Raw genomic sequence first — 23,562 nt, forward strand, 5'->3', positions numbered from 1 at the left:
AGATAACATGTAATATCGACGAATTACGAAATCACGTAACAAGGTTATGTTAAAACGTGCACGCCGAATAGAACAGTGCAGAGCGAAGAAATATTACATTGTCATTTCGCTCGGCGAATCGATAACCAGGTTATGGAAGCCCGTAAACCTATAAAACGACTTTGGGTGTTAGCTTATCTTATCGCGTCGCGTTCCTTCCGTCATTTTCTTCAAATTTCCACGCACAGAAAAAGATGCTAATCGTCTGACGCATTTTCCATTTCGAGGAATCACACGACGAAAGTGAACCAGTCACTGATCAAACCTGTTGCCCATTCGCTCAAATTACTGCAATTAATATCCGTATTGCGTGTCGAACGTTGTTAAAGCTCGCGCGCCTCCAATAATTTTCCTCAATTTACCAATTATGCCTGTTTCTAAATTGACGCCCTCGAACAGAATACGTTTCTGTAAATAGCAACTACCAGTAGCAACGAAATCGCGAGAGTAATTCCTCGTGTCATGTGCGAAAGATCCACTTTCTAAACGATCACGTCTATTAATTTTGTCACGACGAAAGGGAAACGCACAGTGCCTTCGGAACAACCGTGAAGAAATTGCGGTTGCAGGACTCTAATTATTCGGCAATATGATCGAGCAGATAGATAAGCATCTAGATAGTAACGTGTCGACGCGAAAAACGTATACGATGGTCATTGATCGCGTTTTGAGGTAATCGACCTTAACGTAAAACATAGGAAATGTAGGTTGACGTATGAACAAATTCTATCTTCTATGTTATCAGCTTATTTTTTCATGTAAAAATACCCCTTTGTCTATTATATAGTTATCGAGATACTTTGTATATCGATTTAGTCGAACTGTAATAGTCGCGTGAGTGGCAAGGGTTGATCTTCTTTTGCCAACGGTTATCATTTTCGAAGGTCTAAGTGATTCACGATAGCAAATTATTTTTAGAAACTTCTGACAGACAGGCTACGTAGTTATTATTTCTCGTCAACACAGGGTTGGTGTAGATCGGTCACAGGGAGAAGAGATTTCAGGGCTCATTGTTCGCCAAGTCGTTGCACCTTCGATAACATTCCTCCATTTTCAACGATGATCTTGGTCGAAGGGAATTATTGACGAGGAGAGAAACGACGAGAAAAGTTTTTAACGTTTAAATCCGTGCAGCCTGTTGGTGTATTTCTAAAAAAAACGTTTGGTTTCTAGGTATTTAAGCCACGAAACAAGCCTAATAAGATCGCAGGGACTTAAGCGACTCATGCTTCGTTCAATTACACGCGAGCGTTGTTCACGCGAGACCATGAAACATAGTCGTGAAACGAAACTCTGACAAATGATATTTGCGTAAAGCTGTTACGTCGACGGCTCGCAAATTCTCGCAGAAATATTCCGCTTGCTTGACAAATGTCGTTGATATTTCAGTCAACTGTCTGAAAGACGGTCTCACGCGACATCAAGCCATATAACTTGAAAATCTGAAGAACTCTCGCTCTCGAAGAAGGAACTTATGGCTCGATATAGTGGCTACGATAAACGGAAGAAGAATTTTCTCATTTTTTCACGATTACGTTAAAGATAAAGTAATATTGTTTGCATGATACGCAAGATTGATTACTCTATGCAAGGACCACGATTAGATTAATTCAAACAATCCGATCTTATCCTAAGTTATAGTATCTTGATGATTTTCGTGTTAATCGTAACGTTCTAAAATTAAAGTAATCTCGTTTAATATATCGGAAAGCAGGGAGCTAATAATATCCTTCCTCCTTCTAAGGATCCTAAACATCCTTCTAAGATTTCATCGCGTCTTGATAAACCAACGAACGAAACGCGATGTTCTTTATAAGAGGTTCTCGAGATCACGTTCGGAGAAAATAGAAGTGGCGCGAGTGACGAATACGTCGATATTCCCGAGAGCTTGGTATGCGATTTGAAAGGATTTTTTTCGTTATTCCCAGAGGAGAGCGCGAAGGTTGTCAGGTGGCGATAAACGAGCGACCGATCTCGGTGAAATTTCAAGCGATCTTGCTTTTGGGCGGATATCGCTCGCCGAAAGAGACCGACTCGCGTGAAATAGGCTCGGTTTATTCAGATAATCAACGACAATCGTGTTTCCTCGCGATTTATCTCCTTGTCGTTTACCCCTTCGTTTCCTGCCCGGTTTTCCGTCCGTTGTCTGCACCGTCTTCGCCGGTCGGACCCCTGACCGCTTGTCCCGCGTCTCTTCCGTATTTCGTGGCGCACGAAAACTCTCTCGACCATTCAGTCACGCGACCAACAACTCGGATTTTTCATCTAATCGAAACCCATACGATCGCTACGATTGCGCCGAGGACAATTCGAAAAGCTAGGGTCGTTTTCACGTAAAATATAAAACATTAGTCAAGTTATATCGACGTAAAAACTAAACTGATATTATTCGTTTCTACTATTTTCTAAAGACACATAGTTTCGAACCTATCGGGTTGTTCCATTCGTCGATCATTTCACGTTGAAATACTTCTGTTCAACCGCCGAAAGACACGAAGATCCGAAAATTAACGCATTCTTCCAGGATGTTTCCGAATGATTAGACTGTCTCGTCAAGCTTTCCAGTTCTTTACTTAGTAAATGGGTGAACGCTTTTCCAGAGCTGCTGTTTCCGTGTTGCGACCCTTTCCATTACGTTCCAGTCGATTACAGAGTCTCTTTCCGTAACAGAGATAGCCATACAGTTGCACTTGGCCATCGTTCAACTGCCTCTCCTCTTCGACGAGCAATTTCTCCCAGAAGCATTACGCCGTTGCTCTGCTAGAGATGCGCCTATCGTTAATTGGCGCAATTATTTCGATTATTTTCTCAACGAGCAAACCCTCCAACCTACCATTCGTACTTTTCGTCATTAGCTTCCACCGCGACAGACATTACAAAATTACTTGGCCGACAATCCCAGCCTTACCTTCAGGCTGACGATCGAACGGATCCCTTCTCATTATCGTGATTACTCTCGAATGCCCATTCAATCCGTAATCTGTTGCTCGCTGGCACTTAAACCGTCGAACGATTTTCCCGAGGAATTTCCCTCGCGGACCAGGCCTTTGACGAACGAAAGCAGAACGAAGGCAGAACGATGGCGGAACAAAGGCGTGCGAAAACACGCGTCCGCTCGAGCGTGCACAGATAAATAGTGAATGACAGAAACGTTTTGCGGGGTGCCCTGCCCTTCCGCAGTTCGATATCGTAAGTAGGACGTGAACCTGGACGGTAGCGTGCGCACGCGTACGCACGTGCACGATTTCGGCACGTAAACCCGGCTGGGTAAATATTCCGGAGCGGGCGACCGTTCGCGAGATTCCTCCTGGCCGACACCGGCCTGACACGTCGAAGACGTTGCCCCAAATTCGAGCCGTCACTCTTTCGTCCTGGATATGCCAACCTTCCAAGAGAGGAACCTTGTCCTGATCTACGTGAAAGTCTAGAAGTATTTAGTCATCAGGGATCTCTTACACAACTGACTTCTTGCTGAAGTTTTGGAAGATACGCATGAATAATTATTAGCACTATTAATGGATCATTATATGGGATTAGTAGAAGGTTGATAATAATCGAAGAAATGAAATTTTAGAAGTCAATTTTACAAATTATCTATTATTCGATTATCCTAGTTGGTGTAGAATCGTAAAATTATGGAAGAGAATTGTATAATTATTATATCAATAAATAATTATATTTTGTGGCTTGTTAGTTCATTAATAATATATTAATAAATTATCAAGTTACGCACAATACTAGTAAATTAACAAATTACGAGTTGTACGTTATAGAATTACCTTTCACAATTTTACAGATGGAATTTATCAATTGCTACGAATTTGTAAAATTTATATATATATATAATTACATTTAAATCATTACTGTATTTGGTACGTAGTAAAAAAGGGTTTATTAGCAGTGATGATTTCATCGTAGAAATATATGCGTGCTTCTTTCAACTGTATTTTATATATTCCCAATAATTTGGAAGTGTCGAAATACTCATAGACGATAGCGTAGCTGGATTAAAAATCGAGAGGCTATTAGGCTACATAAGGCGCCTGAAAGAGGGCAAACAATCAAGGCCCACGCTTTGTCTAAATATCACCGAATACTCAAATCGTGCTAATGTAGGAGAACCTTTACCTCTTTGTATCTAAATTTTCGGCTATGTTAGCGCTTTTGTTCTTAGGTTATTTGATTAAAATTTCAAAGGATCATCAAGTACCACTTTGCAATTCAGCTGGTTAATTGCCTCCTCTGCGAAACGCAGGACTACGTGCAGGCGTTTGGAGAAGTTAAACGTAACTTTGATAGTTGAACGTAGCTTTTGATAGCTTAGCAATCTCCGATACATCGCGAAACGTGTCATTCTTCCATTGCACGAGAAGATACAAATAGCAAGAAATTTGATCTCAGCAAGCTTATACGTGGCAACAGGTATGCACTGTCTTCGAGCGTGTTACTTTTAATACACTCGCGAGCAAATTGTTTCTTCATGTTCGATCGCAATCTTCGAGACATATACAATTTTCCTTGACGTGACGTCAAGGGTTCTGGCTCTGGTGTTTTTTTCCTCGTGGAACAAGCGCTGTTCATCCCCTTCAAGGTGAACGAGGATTTCATTTACATCGTACATTGATACGTAGCGCGGAAATTCTGCGTCTGTGGCCTGGCGTCGAGTCTGGCGACGATCCAGTGTCGTAAGCATCGTTACGTTTCTTCAGTCTGTTCCACGCTGACGATTCCCATAAATCAACTGTCTCATACCACAAATATATATATATTATACAAGCCTTGAACAATGATGAAACAACGATTGCAACTCTGGTTGAATCTTGGCCGAAATAACGGAGCGTCATACAACTTCGGAAGTAACGTTTAAAAGATACAACGAGTGATGTTTTTCGCGTTCATCCCGATGGGAAATAATCGGGGTATCGTAAATCACGGCGGTCGAGCTATGGAAATGCAAAACGATATCGCACAGTGGTGTATCGATTACGCAACAGAAAGCAGTCTTTGCCGTTTCGGAGCCGTTAATCCTCCATCCTCGGCGTAATATTCGCAGCGATTCGAAACGGCTGCTATTTTCACAGTCACGGCAGCCTGTGTGAAAAGTTCTCCCCGGAAAAAGGGATTTAGCGTGCGCGCACCACGCTGTTGGTTGCGAAGTGCCGGGGGCGGCTTACAAAAAATGCGAGCCCAGACGCGAAAAAGCAGCGAAATTCTTGCCTCCGCCATTCAGACCGGGATTACCAGATTTTTTTTTTTTTTAGAAGGACGATCCCTTTTATGGGTAGCCGGTTGGTACAGCTTTTACCGGATGTTCCCTTGTCGGATCTGGTCTAGTGAAAAACATGACGTCAGATGAGAATCCGACGTGTTAATTCCGCTTGATTTTGGTTTAACACCCGCATAATTGAGACGTTAATCGAACCAGAAAATAGACTGATGCCTATATAGGGTGTTTTAAAAATTTGGGATCGAACCTCAGGAAGATATACCTAGTATCGATCGAAATAAATAAAAACGTTTCAATAAACGTTCAAGTATGATTAGCTTCGGAATTGCGAAACGTTTTCATCAATACGGTATTAACTAGCTCCGTTTACAGTACTTTATATTCGTTTCAACATACGTTCCGCCGCGTTTCCTCGCAGAACCATTATTTAAATAATGTAAAAGTGACAAATAACTGGCGAATAACTCAATACATGTACACGAACGCTACAACCCCGAAGTGATAAACTATATATTCTTCTATCGTTGTTATTAAGCGATATCAAAGTACGATTACATAATTAATTATTACATAATTAATCTAACGGCGAAAAGTTGTAATATGTCGTTGCAAGCTCACAGTTGAAAACGTCATGCAACTTTAAAACTCGTTAACATTCGTACCCGTGTTAATTAAGATCCTTTTGCTCGTTTCGATGTGTGCTACATGTTCTTCTCGAGGTTTGAGCCCAACTTTCTCAAACATCTCGTAGATATTCTCGTAAGATGTTATTTCGCGGAAGATACGATGGATCAAGGAATAACGATTGAACAAAGGGACGAAGAGCGTGAAGACGAAACGTGGAAGGTGGCAGATTGAAGAGGCTGCAGGATAAAGGACGGAGGATGCAGAACGGAGGATGGAAAACAGAGGTCGGAGGACGTAGAGGGTGGAGGTGGGCGCAGCATGGGAGTGATCAATACTACCTCCACACCAACTTCCCACGGGAGTAACAAAGATGGACCGGGACGCACGAAAGATAGGATTTCGGGAAAGGATTCTCTCCAGTGACCGTTTTCCGCGTAAGTCGATTCCGAACTGCGAAAGCTTAATGAAAGCGCTACAGATTGATAATTCGAGCAATGTTAATGGAAGTTTCGCCATCCTTGGCTTCCGATAACCAACCCTGCGTTTAGACGCTCTAACGAACTCCAACTACGTGACCCCATCGATGCCCCGAAGCTCTGACAGATAATCTTCACTATGCACGTTATGAAACGCTGAGCGTACCGCAACTTTGTCTATACGATTTATACTGTTTCGTATTTATTAAGATAGCCAATGTCGTTGATCGCGTTTGGTCAATATCAATCCTTTGCATTCGGAATTTTAGCTCTGCAGACAGGGTTTTTCCAACGTTATAAATGGCAGTGTTATAAACGTATATTACAAAATTACTAACCACGAAATCTGTATTCGAAGATATTTCCGTTTTCTGAAGAATATTTTCCCATGATTATTTTATTCTACGATTACGATTATAGAAAGAGAACAAACATCAAATTATATATGAAGCAATTCAACCTTGATTTCCTCGATAAGAAATTCATGGGACGTTTTATGCTAGGAAATAATTAATCAATTTTGAATGTGCTCACGGATGAATTTTTCCCGGATATTCGATAAATCCTCCCTTGTAAATCCTGCTTTTAATTAGAAAGTTAATGGGAGGGAATTCTACAACGTTTCTCGTTCCCGGTAAAGAATTAATATCGGTTTATAGTACTGGAAACTCGTACGTGGATGCTTAAGCGGAAGATAGCTGCGCACAGAATACCGAGAATACGGCCTACATCCGCACAATTTCTAGGAAGATGGATTGGATGAAACGTTAAGCCATCTCGTACGGGTGTAGCTCGTCTGCAGCGAAAAATCTATTGCAACGACGAGTCCCGGCGGGAGACGAAGCCAAGGATCGCAGTAACGAGGAATTTTAATCACCGGTACATCACAGCGGAAGGTGAAGACCCGTGTCCTGCAATTTGATTCGCTGGTGGCAGCGGGTCTGGCGGATCGAAGCCAGGGACACGGCGTGGCCATTGGGCTACGCAGAGATCTAGAATGATAAAGCGAGTTAAAAAGGAAGGACAGAGTGGACGTGTATCCAGAACGATGTAGCCGCGATCCGTTCGGTCGTGCGTGACTAGAGGCTGTTAACCTAAACAACGAGCCACGCCACCGATAGCCTAGTGACTCCATTTCTCTGCATACCAGCAACGTGCATACACACTTGCTGTTTCATCGCCAGACATACGGACGCCTGAAAAACAAACTGAAACATCCATCGAACATCGGGTTCGATTCTATTTTTACAACGATAGGTTTATAACTGCTGGTGCAGGTTAATGGGCACGACAATTTGCGATGTAAACGCGACGTAGAAAGGATGGTAACGTCCGCTAACGTTTATCCGATGTCACGCCCTTCCGATCTCGGTCACCATTCACGTTACTCGCAGGATAGACTATCGCGCTCTCCTATTTTATAGATGATCCTCTTACTGGTTAATTTAAAAGCGTTGCAATAGGATGATATCGCGAGAGTCAAAGTACGGTATATTAGAAATTAGAACAAGCACCGTGCTGTGTGCACGTTTCGTGTACTTTCATGAATTTCGTATGTGCAACCTGCGCGTCTCCGTAGTATTAAGCTTTAGATAGAAATTAGCAAGGACTCTTTGGAAGAGCTGTTGAAAATTAATTAGTTAATTAATTAATACCAGTATAGAGATCGTTATAGTTGCCTGATGGAATTATCAGCATTGTCTTTGACTTAACTGAAAGGATCATTGTCTGTACTTTCCTTTCGATTTCTTCGCGAATTGTCAGTCTTATTTAACGCGACGCTCGGTCTCGAATGCACGCGAACAATGCGACACTGACAGACGTTAATCCAGTTTCCGCGGCTTCTCGTCCGATTGACATTGCATCAGTAGTCGTTTAATCGAGTTTTAAGCTTCCGCCGGAGGCGAGGCCGGAACGTCAGCCACGACACACAAGCCTGAAACGAGCGGCTCGTGACAGGAGTAGCAACTAATTGTAAATTCAGTCTGTATCGTTCGGACGAGATAACACGGCAATACGTTCTCATTAGAAGCACATTGAGGTATCGCGAAACACGTTGATTTCTCACTGTGTTCGTTTTTACCCCTCAGGACACACTGTCGAAACTTTTCGAATGATAAATCAAAAGCCTCGCGATAGGAGATGCGGGGACGTCGATCACGTTTATCGGCGTTCGTGTAAACAGCATTGAACCGTCTTCTTTTACAAAGAAATATATCGTTGTTTTATTTTGCGTGAAGTAGGCCAGACTGTTAGATTAATCTTTCCTCGTGGACGTGTCGTTCGTTCAAAATCGACATAATTTTTCGTTCGTTGAAAACGAGACTTCCATTCGAGATGCGCATAATCTTCGGAATTGCTGGAAGATCCCTGTGCATCGAGAGTTCGTTATCGACGATTCGATTTCGCGGCTGGTCGCTCGCATTTATCGTATCGGTTCCCTCATTTTGGCTGTCGAATTTTTCGTGGACGTCATCGAACGGAATGACCCGGATACGATCTAGTTAGGAGGGGAGCAAAAATCGGCAATGGATCGGAAGGAATTGTTGGCGAGATACGTCCGATACGTTTCCAGGAGACGTAAAAGGATGAAATCCGTTGTTTTGATTTCGAGAGGAAAATGACTCTCGTCCAGGTCGATACACGCATCCGATTAAAATCGTTCGCTTCCCCGAGAACCTGTTAGCCCTGGACAAGCAGAAATTGCAATTTTTCACTGAAACTGATCCTCGAGAAATCTCATTGGAGTTTCAATGGGCTGCTCTTATCGACGTTATTACTCTGTCGTTCGAACTATCGTTACCATCTGCCGTTTCATCGGGGGAAATCGAATCTCTTTCTTCTCCACGATAAACTTCGTCGAAACTAAAAAAAAAAAAAAAAGAAAACGAGAAAACTTGCTGGAAAAAATAACGCGGAAGAAAATGATGGGAATATTTCTGAATGTTCTCTTTTTTTTTTAATCACTGGAAGAACGATTCGTCTGTTTGAAATACAGCCGAAATCTTCTTTTTTATAAAAGGTGGAAGCATATTTTTTTTGTGAAACATGTCGTACACGTTGTCGATATTGATGTGTCATACAGGACAGAAATCGGATCAGATACGATTCGCGGAAACACGTTCGCGCGTGTCTGATTTTAGATTACAATGGCCCAATCGATAAAGGATATAATTTATTTAACCGTTACACGTGCACCGAGTAACCGTGACTACGAATTAAACGAACATTGTATACGCGATCTCGACAAAATTCGTTGCAGTTATTTCGCTCGGAATATTCTATAGAAAATTCGATAGGTTCTGTGCAGCTGGGTTTGCACGCGGAATCGATTAAGTAGATTCAGACGTACGTTGCACGGCCACACCTCGAAAGGTAATCTGTAACAGCACACCGTTGGATAGCACTTTTTAACGGGACTTTTTACGTTATTCCTCAGGTACTATATCATCTCGTTATAATCGTAAGAGGTCGTACTTTGAGCTTTCTGCTTTCTTATCTTGACGCCATTCAATTCTATCCTCGTCATTAGCTGATGTATTATCGTACGTACTTTTTAAAACGTTTGTCGCTTCGCGCCAATATCGCATCTCGTTATTTAACGTAACGCGAAACGTTGTTTGAGAAATCTTCTGCAATAAGTGATCATCAAGGAATACGTATATATAATAAATCACGAAAGTACTTGAACGTTTCTAAAAACGCTTTTACGGATACATGGAATTTCATGGAAATTAATTCCAAGTGGAACGATATCGAGCGCCGAATTTTCAAGGTAAAATGATTTACCATCGGTGGGCCCTGCTTTAGGCACGAATAACGCGACCCGTTGCATCGATTTAAACTTGCTCCATTTTCGTGGCATGTTTTGCTCGAGATGTGAATTTATCGTGGAATTTTCATCTCGTTAGAGCAAAACGCAAATTACGCGAACCGGACGATTTAAACGCGATACCTTGGAATCGTGGAACAGGAGTCATGTATCACTCGTAGAATCCCGGAGACGAAGAAGTATTCGCTGTCCATCAGGGAACGGTCGGAAGACACGCGTCACGAGAAGAAATACGAGAGTAATTTTTGGCCTTATCCTGTCGTCGACAAATTTAGGCAAACCTATAATTAAAATACCATGTTTCGTACCTTTACATCCTTGGGACTTATTCAGAGAATTTCTAAATCACTTAATCGGTATCGTCTGTGCTTAAATTTCTTCTCGCCTATATGCGCTATGTTTCTCTTACTTTGGCTATTTAGCTATTTCTAGCACTCGTGTTATTTTAATTTTTCCATTGCAGTTGTTCTTATTAATACCAAACTTCGAGCCAGATCTTAAGAAAACTTCTCCAAGTTGTGCATTTAATTTGTATGAAAAGATTTCAATAGGAGTTAGGTTAGAGAATTACAAAAGTTCGAAGAATAATTATAAAAGTATGATTTTTAATTCATCGTGTGCCTCTCGTTAGCCTTACAAATGAATTTAAATGAAAAAAACACTATGTATTCTGATACTTACGAGCAGAAGTGTACGGATTTTTCTAGCGAGTTTTCCTCTGTAAATAACTGGATAAATTATACGCAGTGTAATGCCCCGCCATTATCATGCAAAGGAAAATATTTTATACTCTTACGACGAGTGGGCTTTTGGTATGAGCCGAATTTTTTTTACGGCAAAAGGGTCGAAAGCGCGCGCAAGATTTACGCAAGTGGCTGACGCTACGTTTTTCCACGGAATCTTTATGCTCGTGTAAAACGCGGAAGCATACGGTGTGAAAAGGTTTCGTTCGAGCTCTCCTCGATTTCCTTTTTTTTGCCTTTCACGTTCCCCTGCGAAATCTATCGAGGCGTTAGGCGAACGAATTTAATTAGAAAAGTTTCGCGGTTCAGGGCAAACGCAAACACGGCCCATTCTACTTTTGTTTCTCGTCATCTCCAATAGGGCTTGTTGACGCCTCTTCAAAAACTCGCTTTGCTGAAGAGTCGAGCCGTTCTTTTTCGTTATATGGTGGTTCGAGCGTTTTGCCTGCAAAAACGAACAACCATGCAGGTGAAGAGATCATCGTTTGTACGTGGTCTGATCAAAAAGCTTTCTGAGCTTTGTGTATGAATCGTTTATCACGAACGTTAATTGCAATTACACTGGGCCACTTTCGATGAAACAGCTAGCTGTAATTATTTCGATATTTTATAATCATTTGTTGATTGTATTTAGTCCTTGAGCCATATCGAGGCTAACGTCCACTGGCAACAAATCAGAGAGAAAGTTAAGTCCTTTTTTAAGACATAATTTCCGGTTATTTTAGACGGGCGACCGCGCGAAAATAGCCCGACGAAATGACCGACAAGATGATGGCGGGTGTTTAATTATTCAAACGGGCAGGCTGTGCACCTCGTTACTTGGGTTTGAAAACATCGTTCGAGGATCGATCGAGACACGTAGGCGAGTCGTCCGCAACGAACATGTTTCTTTTCAGATCCATGGCCATAATTATAGCAACTAATGACAGATCGATCGAGCCATGAGGACGCATCAGTTGCGGCTCGTGTCCCCTGGTATGTAGTCGTTTAGAGGAGAATAATACGCGCAAGAAGAAAAGGAAACAGAAGAAGAAAGAAGTGGAAGATAGAGATAGCGTAACGTTGCGTATATTTATCGAAGAAACGTCGCGTGTATTTATCGAAGAAACGTCGTGTACGAAGAATCCACCGGAAATAACGGTGACATCGCGACAGGCAAATGTCCTCGTCGAGCTTCCGCGAGAGCCCGTCGACGAGCTACTCACGAGAAGCGACAGGAAACAGAGACACCGACGGCGACGCCAGGCGTCGCTACACCGCACGGTCAATTTCACGATAAAACTCCAAAGACGAGGAAGCTGAATCTAGTCAATCCGCGATAACCCCTGGCTGTGTTTATCCTCAAAATCGTAAACGATAGTGTTCAGCGATCTTTTCGCCTTCTCGAGACCGGTCGCGTGTGAAACCAGTCGAAGAAAAATCGAAACCGGGCAAGAAGCGAGTAGAATAAGCAAAGGGAAGAATCAACAACAAGGACGCCCGGCCCGAGAAGACGACGTCAATATTAGTTATAGTCTAGTGATATATACGAGGAGAGAAGGGAAGGAGAGTCATGTAGATATCGCGTAGTACAAACGTAGCGAATTTCAATTCACGTATACATATTCATACGTATGTCGTGTCGATTAAATCGTAGTGGTAAATTCTCGTTAATTCAACGATAATCCGTGTGATGAAAAAAAGCAATAAAAATAAAAAGGAAATTTAATTCGTAAGTACGAGGACTGGTGTTCGGCTGTGCATTATCGCGTGTGATCAATCGTTGAGCACGAGTTTCGTGTTCCTTATTCGAAATTGCTAAAGGGACGGAAGAAAGTGCATCGGCAGAATGGCGTTCGCTGCGGCGAGAATGATCCTGAAAGACAAGCGGCGGAAGGCCAGCAAGGAAGACTTCGCGCCAAGAAATAGGAGCAAGGTAATATCCACGTGATCCTATCGTTGCAGTTTATCCTTAATTACGTAATTGAAATACATCTGATCAGAGATAAACGTGTGTTCAGGAACTTTGGACGGTAGTATACATATGTACGTAACAAGCTGATGGCACAAGATCGAATCAAATAATCAGAACCTTTTTTGTCCAAAGAATCGCAATCGAATCTTTTGCAGTTTGGAAGAGAATAATCAGCGAAATGTAAAGCTTCGGATTTCGCATGTCATATTTCGCACTCGAGCCACATATCGTCCGCATGAATCTCGTCATTGTGTATTACCTGAATACAATTGACGATAGAAAGTAGCGAGAAAGCAAAGCAAACATTGAAAACACAGGGAAAACGTAGCGAACAGTGCGAAAGAATTGCGAGCATAGGATGCATACCAACGAAGTCGACCGTGTATCAAATTCGCGACGTTTAGTTGAAATGTTTCTCATTTCTCCGAGCTTTTCGCGTCATTCCTGGTGAAACGATACGCGGTTAGAACAGCAAAGAGAAAATTTAGACGAATGAGATAAAACAGTAGACCTCGCGTCGGAGGAAAAATTACAGACGAATTAAAAAAAAAAATCTTATCGAACGTTATCGTCTTTGGCACGTAGATGCGGCCAAATGGCGGTCTCCGTCTAACCGTTCAAAGTTCAGCCGCAACCAATGGGCATTGGATAGAGTCAGAACCAAGCAGGAGAACGATAAGAAAGTTCATTACGAGGTTGTGTCCTATCGAGGACCGGAAATTAAATCCGCCCTTTGCCGGACGACGAACTTTTCCTAAACCCGTTGTTCAAGTGCTCTTCCCTTCGAATATACTCGACCTTTTTCCGCTTCCTGCTGTCGCTGCTAATTAAGAGCCTATCGACGACTGGCAGCGTTATGTCAATTATTCGTAAGTTTGTCGAAAAATCGGCAGTCGACACGAAACACAAAACGCGATTTCTTCACTGTCCGATCTACAGACAGCTGTGGCTCTTAGTATTCTTAACCCTTGACCGATATCGTTGCAGTAAAGTACTTATTTTTCAAGTGTTTCATTTTCTCGAACTATATCTAAAATGATATATATTTTGATATTAAATAATGTAAATTTTAATTACTTATATGAGCCAAGGATAACAGTTAAGGGTTGAACTTGACGCAGACGAGTGAATTTTCCGTGTTTCAACGATCCATTGCAATTATATCGTGCGCTGACGATGAAATACGTTTGTCTATAAAAACCATACAGGAAAGACACGTCGCTAATTTCTTAATTCTCAATTTGTAGACAACTCGGAAGAGTTTAGATCAAAATGCTACTAGTACGAATACTTTTCGTAGCCACCGTGTATTTATATGTAGGTACACGACTGTCACGCATCTGTTAACGGGCATCATTTTGTCACTGGGAGCGCATTGCTTATCTTCAAATAACCGTGCGTGCTCGCACAAGAGGAAAGCCGCTCGTCTGCATCAGACCTTATCGGAGTTTCTCCGCATGACTTTTTGGTGGATTAGCCAGCGTATCCTCTTGAAAACGCTAAGCCCTAAAGCCTTCAACAACGTGTAAACCAGGCTGGCATATCTCGACGGGGTGGCGTCTTCCATTTTATCTCGTTTATGTCTCGTTTACGTTACTAGGTCGTTTTGCTCGCCGTAACTTACTGTCGTTCGTGTTATCGGCTTGTAGAAACTCTATATGCGCGCTATACATACGTATTTTCCCACTGTCGGGATCCCACGCGTCTATTTTCAAAGAAGCAACGCGAACAAATTATCGAGCGGCTCGCATAGAAGCGAACATAAAATGAGACGTCGTTAATAATTCAATTATTTAACAACGTTGCCGGCGATACATTTATTCGCAGCAGCTCGTGTCGGACACGGCACGTAGCACGCGCCACAAATTATTCCCTAGTTGCGTAATTGTTTTGCAAATTTTCGCTCGGCTCATCCGTGAAAATATTCCGCGTGTCCATCGCTGACTCCCACGGCGAATATCCAATTATCGAACATTTACGGCTGACTGGAATTCTAATGATCTATGGACTTCGGTGGGCTATGATTGTTGAACAACTCCGAGCTGTCTCGAAGTTAAACGAGTTTCTCGTATGAGCTTCTCGTGAATAATTAAGAATAATTAACACTTTCACGTCCGGTTGCACCAACGTGTTGTCAAATGCAGACCGAATGGTAATGTCCGGTGACACTACGTTGATATCACGCGCAAGTCGCTCGTTACGTAAAGTATACTTGAAATTTTTTACTAGGCAAACATCGGCTACTGATTGAAGTTATCAGTAGATTTACGCGAAAAGCAGAGTGTTAAGAAATCTTTGCAAAGGATACACTGAAAATGTCGTTTACGAGAATAACGAATATAGTGTGCATCAGAGTAACAAAGTAGCCCAAGACATTTTGTTCCAGTACCAAATGAATACTATTAGAAATCGATAGTATCGTGGGTCGGTTTTTTTCACGTTTGCTCACTTTTTAATAAAACTTCAAACGGCACGTGTATATAAAGTTATTCTTTTATTTATTTATTTTCTTAATTAAAATGTATCGACGAAGTTTAATAAAAGACTAATAAAACTCGGCACATGTCAAAATGCTTCTCGACCGTACGATTCGACATGACGTTATTAATCAGCGCATTTCAATTTTCCGATAATTAAGCGAATATTAATTACGTGATGTTCGTAAGATCTAGTCAGGTTGAATCTTAAAGCGTTCAATGTCAATCGTCTCTACTTACCAGACGAATAACCATCACGCACGACCCTTTCTATCAGAACTTTAATTGGAACAACTTTAAAAAAGATTTGAGTAATTGCTCTTTGATCGGTCACACTCGTCGAATATAACTCGTGCTCGAGAACGAGTTCGACTTTGTGCTTTTGAAACTGGCTACGTAACCCGAAATCATTAAAAATTAATCTTGTACAGACCACTCCGATAATTTTATGGATAAATGTGAAATCCTTTTATGAATATTTTAATCGTTACACAATGAACACTGGCACGATTTTTTTCGTGTAAATATTTTCGTGCAGACACGTTTATTACTTTTTAAATTACATTTGTTATTATTCTATAAAACTATATGTACGATTTCATTGTTTTACGAAACTTAGATATTACGTAGAAATAAGAAATCTTTTCAATCTACCCTTCGTCTTATCGCTGTGAAATAAAATATTCGACGTTCGTGACGATAATGATCGAACCTTCGCGAGATAAAAATTAAAACAAACGAATGGCGATGTTTGCGGAATGAGGAAACGAAGAGCGAGAAAGAAGGAAAAATGAAACTACGATTTTCACAGAGTTAATAAGCGTGTAAAGATACGAACGTTAAAATCTCATTCGTCGTTTCGTTACTAGGACAGATGGGGCAGATTAATTGCGTTTCGACGATCCAATTAACTCATTTGACAGGACACTATTTTAAAAAGGTATTCTGAAGGTTTCATATCGAGCAGAAATGCAATCGAGAGCTCTGTAAAACCAGCAAATTAAGTCTTTCACCAGTCGCGCGTACCGCCTCGTTACCTTTGACGAACGAAACCGCTGTCCAATTAAAACGACAATGCCAACTCTCGAGCAACCGAGTAAGTCGCGGCAACGAAACGTTGCCTTTCTTCTTATTTCGCTTTTTCATTTCCGAGACGAGAGAAACTATTGCTCATAACTGTCCACGAAAAATACGTGCATACTATCTGCGATTTATATTCGCAGCGTAAGTTGCCACGAAGCAAGTACAGACAAATTCATAGAAAATTTAATCTTCTACCGTCCTTTTTTATTCGCCGTATTCTTTGATTCGATATTAATTAAAATTCTTTTAGACGCCCCTTTTGGACTATAAAGTGAAAGATCCGTCCGATCGAAAACATTTGCACGCCACTAGAGCGATATGATATACATATCGTAACGTTTTACATCGTAAAAGATATTTGGAGTTAAATTAATACTGTTGAGTTTGGTCGAGAACTTATTATCAAGGACGGTATAATTATCAGAATTGGGATCGGTCGCAAGGCACGTATTAAGCTAATTGGCCCGTAAACATCGAGGAAACTGGCAGGAAGAAACGCGTGCGACAGTTTTCACAAGTTTGAGATTCATGCGGAGAACGCGGCAGTGGTGAAAACGCTGCAAGTACGCGGCAAGTTTAATCTGCACACGTTTCACGAAACGATCGACACGAACCACTTACTTTCTATTTTTTCACGAGATACTATCTTTCTCGCTTCTCCTAAACGCTTTGATTGTACAGAAAAACGAGCTACATATGACTGTGAAAAACACGAAAACTGGCCTCGTAATTGTTCAACACTGAGAACCCACGCTATGCTGTCGTATATGTTCAGTGTGCACTGCTGTTAATACGCTGTACTACCATGATACCGTGTTTGCGAATTTGACAAATGTCCACGAGCTCAGTTCACGTAATTGCACCAGCAGGGAAGATTCCATTTCGAGAAATAACTTTATACCTTTTATATGGAATGTCTTATTTCAATCTATAATCACAAATTACTCCTAAATTATTTGATGTATGGAAAAACGATCGAATGCTTTCGAGAAGACACAATCTACTGCAATTAGTTTTAATTTTATTTATATGACTATTATATGACTTCTACGTGACCATTTACAAAAATAACACCAGATCGTATCTTCTTCGAAACCAATTAATTTTTCTTGGGACCAATTTTTGGACGCAACAAGCAATTCACCAGTAATTTGTAATTACAGATTACTCGGTATATTACAAGAGACATCCTGAAAAGTTTAGCTCTGTCACAAAGACATCTTCCCTGCTTGCACGTCGAACCAAAGATTTTTATCGTAACAACGTTCTTTCCCCTGTCTAGGTGTAACGCAACAAACTGACCCAAAAGTATACGCGCGTACCCGTAACTCTGCAAATTGTCACAGTCATACTCTTATTCTTCTACTCTCTATACCATTCCGTGTTATATGTAACCACCTTACTATTCTATGTACCTATATTCTATAGCATATCTCTATTTGTACTTTTCCAACTGCAGTGTGTGGTGATTGGTGACCTGTACTGTACTTGTGTTTACAGGCCCGCAGCGCCAGTACAAGTAGCTTTAGAAGCCTGAGCCAGGTACATACCAAAATGACATAATCCACATATAGCTGAGAAATTAGTTAATTACTAGCTATTACTTTTAGCTGGAAATAGCTAGACACTTAGAATCTAGACACTACATGCTCGTGCGTAGATGCGTAGAGTGCGCGCGATCCTCGCGTTCCAATTTCGTGGAACACGACGATTAAACTGTCCAGTTTACATTCTATTACTACGATCATGATCATCGCCGGACCGATTAACGTTTACAGCGAGACGAATAAACGCGTGGTCGGCCCTAGTTGCGCGATTAATCGACTATAAACGAACGCTTTACTACGGGACAGTGTAAACATTAGGCTGGACTATGACATGGTTTAAAGACCCTTCTAATCACATTTTCCAGATAAATATCCAACTTTAGTACACGGTCATGTATGGTACATGCATGTTGACGGTTTGTTTTGTCTTCCTACACACAGAGCCGCAGGAATGGTGAATGAAGCTTGCCGCCCACACGCACACCCTTTCTATACTTATTACGTATATGTATATATATGATACTCCTCACCGAACACCACTCAGTAGATCATGCATGTCTAACTCGCCTGCCTTAGCGTAGGTCACTGATCTATTCGTGCATCCCCTCTCTTTCTTAATCTCTCTTTCTCTTTCACTTTCTCATTCTTTTCCTTCTTCTTCTTCTTCTTCTTCTTGACACAATTCGCCGGGAGATCTTTATAAAAGGAGTTAACGTAAGTACATAGAGGAGAAAAAAAAAAGGAATAATCCGATCGGTATTGCGACATGACTGTGCAACGGCGCTCGATTTGCAAGTAGAATTGGATGTTTCTAGACGAACGCGAGTTTCAACTTCTCAGACTCTGCGTCGCCTTGCTCAATACGGACGACTCGAGTCGGCGACGCGGAGTGTGTTAGGTCGTGAACATACGGCAAGCAGTGAACGGCGAGATTGGCATTTGGAACATCGGCATTAACTGTGCCATTACTTGTTTCGTCGCTCCGTATGTTCGCGGCCTTATTCGCGACGCACCGTGATTTACACGCCGCGTTAATCCCGTAGTATGCGCTCGTTACTTCCCCGAGAGCGAAGTTTAAAACAATTGCTCTGATGGCGGAGCAATTACATAATTTTTCTCGAAAGACTCTTTCGATGTTCTCGAGTAGATTGAGAGCTCGGAGAACAAAGAAACCGGGGACGTAAGTCTTTGACTAACGCCTTTTACTCTCATTCCCAGTCGCTCTTTTGGCTCGTAATTTATTCTTGCCTCGACTTTCAGTCATGAGTCGGTCCGCCCGTAGCGTTTCTCTTCGACTTTGCATATTAATCACGCGAACCGCGCCTCTTCGAGCTATTTAAACGGGAATCGTTTTATCTCGGAAATACTGGACTGCAATGCGAGCGACGGGGCGTGGTGCCACGGCTGCGCTTTTCGACGCGAATCGAATCTTCGCGAGATACCTGGTCGCTCCATTTCGAATGGGAAACGACTCTTCACAATTTGGAATCTGAAACTCTTGCTACTGAAACTGAGAGAAAAATATCGACAAACCGCTTAAAGCGGAACAAGGGTATACCGTCGATGGTGTCATCGATATTTGTCGGTGCATTTCATGGCTCATCCACGGCTGGGCCGATCTATCGTTTCCGTGAAGCCTGAAACCGGTAGGGCAACGAATTCCTTTCGCCCGATAAAATATACGGGTGCCGGTGTCGTTCGAACAAACCCATTTTCACGAGAGAGCGGGAAGAGATCTCTTTTGGAAACAAATGGCCCGAAAAAGCCCCGGCATCGTAGATTAAGAGAAGAAAATCGGGTGAATGGCATCTTAGGTCCCTCGTTCGGAGCACCCTTCTCGACAAGTAGTCGTCTCGGATATAAAAGCAATAAGAGTTGGCGGCAAGAGTCTTTGAATGTAGCCGGGAAGGCAGTAGGTTTGGGTTGAGGATGGTTCGGGTTGAGAAGGACGATCGATAGCTTGCCTGCACCCTCGTCGTCGGTGTTGTCGTGGCCATTCCTTAATTATTAATTGCATTCACCTACTTCTAGTTGCTGTATCGCAAGTGCAGTGACACGTTCCAAGGTCACGAATCCCCATGTTTATTCACTCGATTCCCCTCCTCTCTTCGTCTGTTCGTACAAGCCTTTACACTTACCTCCGACGTTGTCGCGCGGTATTTGCGCGCTTCTTGTCGATGCTCATCGCTTCAACCTCATTGAACATTCTAACGATAGACATATATATAAGCATTTAGTGTTATATAAAGTGTTTCGAAATTTGATTGAAACAGTTACAAGACACGAGTCGTGATTATTGTAGTGTTCACTTATATGAATGAAGCAACGAACAGAGTTCAAGCAGTACTCTCGTAACTTCTAGAATATGTACATTTTCAGATTGCTTTCAAACTTAATTAGTATAATCGTGATAGTCGAATCTCGCTATAGCGCTAATGAAATATCAAACTGTTTCGTATAACGCGCATAATACACGCATTCGTAAAAGATTTCTAGAACTGTTAGGATAATTTCACGAGCCACTGTAAATCCGACATACTCGACGATTACTGTAATGCTCCCGCTAAGTGTTCCAAAATATTGAAACGCGTTTCTGGAAATTCATTCTACGTTGCTCCAACGTTGCTTCCCTCTATAATTTTGATAAACCAAACGTACAGCCGTGAGTTGGCACCTGCTGTACACCGGGGCTGTTCCCTCGGGAATATGTCGAATACCCATCACTCTCGATGACACGCGTCAATCTATCGATACGATTTAATCGACTGCTACTCTTCACGCCTCGATGACTGCTCACCCGTGAACGCTGGCTACAAAAATGTTCTTTCACGTTGGAATAGTACACGTCGTTCGGCGAGCAGCGACGTGGAAAAGTCGTATAAAACACTGAAAATAGAAACGTAACGGCGTCCGAGGTATACGAACACAATCTAGGTCGCACTTATTGTAATTGCTCTTCAGGGTTACATTATATTTTTCCTTTTGTTGCCCCGTGTAACGAGACTCGGCGCTTTTTCGCAGCAAAACGCGCTGCAAACGATTTTCACGTGAACTTTAAACGTTCGCAAGCGCTTTCAACGACCGCCTTTAACTTCGGTTAACCTCGAAAAAATGTACGCAAACGTAGTACAGTCGACTTGACCAAAATTTCGCTTTAGGAGAACTGATTTAGGAGAATACTTATTAAAGAAACGATCAATTAACTAGAAACTAGAAGAAATTGTAACGTCTTTGTTGAAACATTTTTATTCCTGTTTCGTATCAACCCTATGTGCGCAAACTGAATTGTTTATGTCCACGTTTAAGCTTTTACCGTTTTAAGGTTTGAAAAAGTCAGAGAAAATGGGTGTACACTGATTCGATATTTTACTGAATCGTGCAACCAATTTTCAGTCAAATATTAAAAAGGTTTCTCAGAAAGAGACAAAGATTTGAGAATGAAATTTCTGTGGGTTGCCTATACGAAGGGTCCAGAATAAAAATAGAAATAAATTATCCTCGTACGAAAATAAAATTATTCGGCTTCCCGAAGGATTCGATTATCGCGTGTCACTATTAATCCGGATAACCAAACTTCCACTGTAGCTCCGCCTTATTTGACTTGCTTTTGAACCACCTTCGATGCCCGTCGATACATCTGCATCGCTCCTTTGAATCTTCGATATATTTTTACGCGACCTACCAATCCTCCGGATCATCTACTAGCTAGGTTATAGCTTTTCAAGGACGGTTGCAGTCGGCCCCAATTATTGATCCTTTGAAAGCGGCTTCCGGGTCTCGCTCGCAAACACTCGGACAAAACTTGAGTGGGTGAAACAGCCGGGGCCGGACCTAGAGCCGTGGTGGAGTCCTGTGTGGAGAGAGGAACGAGAGAGCCGACTAAAATGGAAGGAAGGAAGTCGAAGGGGCAAAAGCTGAAAGCGGAGCATGAGTGACGGGTGGCAATGGGTGTCTCTGAACGTTCTCAGCGGATCCTCGACTCCTCGCTCTCACGCTTTTCCCAATCTTTTGGAGACAATTCTGACTTCCAGATCTCGAGATCGATCGTTCAGAATTGCTCTGTCAAGAAACCAGATTATCTTCGTTGTTCTAACGTCTATAACCTCAGTTTCCATTGGTTTGTCTTGATGCCTATTACATTGGCTTTCTTAATGAGAAACTATCGAGGATTATGATAATACGGTGGCTCGTAATAAAAACGATCTTCGTCAATTACGTAACGCTTTCTGGTTATCAGAAATAGGACATACGGTGGAATCTATCTATATCCTGACTTATTGTCGAACGAAAATTAACTGGTTTTATACAAACAACCTTCAAAGTTGCTTCCTATCGTAATAGCTTTTTTTCAAATGAACAGAGTTATTCCTACTGGTAAGATAGTTATTTTAAAGTATACGGAATCGATGTTTTCTTAAGCGTTCACACGTATCGACGTAATTTACTCTGATAACAGCGCTTGAAGGAAACGTAGTTCAAATGACGGTAGGTTGTTGACTTTGCAAAGTTCATAACTTCATGATTTATGAATCGATTTAATGGAAAACTGAAATTGTTGGATATTTTAATTTCAGATGGCATGCACAGCCGAAGAAAAGATCAAAGGATCGAGGCTTGTTTTTGACAATGAACTCTTCAATTTCTCTCACTCCAAATGTCATCTTTCATATATCATTCATTTGGAGTAGCCCGTAAAGGTCAGTCTACCATCACCAATTTCCAAGCTGGAAAAACCAAAGGTTCGAAATGCTAGGTAATCGTAAACACCGGTGAAATCGTATCCATTGCCTATACTGTATAACCTCGATAGTCCGGCTGATATATGCAGAACGCGAAGCTATAAAGTATAGAGACCTCGACCTTGCAGCAAGTCGATGCCCGAGTTGATCGAATAAGTGGCCTTCACGGAATTCGAACACGATCCTACTGCACGCTCAGCGATTTGCTCGCCGGAGATCCTTGATGAATATCCCATACAAGTTTGCCGCTTTTAAGGAGACAGGAAATTATTAGGCGCGTCGAGCTACGAGTATCTAACGGGTGTCGGTTAAAATTTAGAAATACGACCTGTTCGTGCCATGACACGTTATGACACGCGAATTATACTTGGAAAAGGCGCTGTCATTTCAGTGGACGTGCTTTCAAGCGAATTATTAAAGTTCAGCAGGGCCTCAGTCAGATCGGTCAAGTTAAGCGACTCGGGTCCTCTTGCACAATAATCTATCAGCGAATAACGTTAGCGAATCGATAAGCCACAGGTTAGAGGTTAGAGAATTTTTTCTTTATAATTTTACAAATTTCTATCTCACGTGGAATAATAGGATAATTTGTCACACGTGAAACTTGGTTGTAAAATTTCATATGATTCATTATAAAGTTTATTGTTATTATATAAGAAGATCTATCGATACTAGTGATTTATGAGTTGTAAAATCTCGCTAATAATATTAGTTCAATTGTGCAAGAGAGCCCTGAACCTTAAAAAGAATCGGTTTCACGGTTTCGCAGATGTCCATTCATCATACGAACTGAAGAATAATGGCCGTTCACCGATTCC

General features: G+C 41.7%; 1 protein-coding gene across 6 annotated transcripts in view; it reads left to right on the forward strand.

Annotated features, from left to right (window-relative positions):
* Nucleotides 1–23,562, forward strand: part of LOC117237963 (neo-calmodulin-like) — an 84,115-nt gene that overhangs the window by 34,738 nt on the left and 25,815 nt on the right. For 2 of the 6 annotated variants that reach the window (XM_033502426.1, XM_033502428.1), the window contains one exon: nucleotides 17,959–18,000. The exons of 2 other annotated variants lie outside the window; for them this stretch is intronic. In XM_033502426.1, the coding sequence (XP_033358317.1) occupies nucleotides 17,959–18,000 (42 nt within the window). Of the gene's footprint in view, nucleotides 1–12,721; nucleotides 12,860–17,958; nucleotides 18,001–23,562 lie in introns of those variants that run through there. 2 more of the 6 variants (XM_033502425.1, XM_033502427.1) reach the window with 2 other exon arrangements.

This window comes from Bombus vosnesenskii, unplaced genomic scaffold (genome assembly GCF_011952255.1).
Source record: "Bombus vosnesenskii isolate JDL3184/JDL3185 unplaced genomic scaffold, Bvos_JDL3184-5_v1.1 scf7180000013417, whole genome shotgun sequence".
NCBI classification, from domain to species: Eukaryota; Metazoa; Arthropoda; class Insecta; order Hymenoptera; family Apidae; genus Bombus; species Bombus vosnesenskii.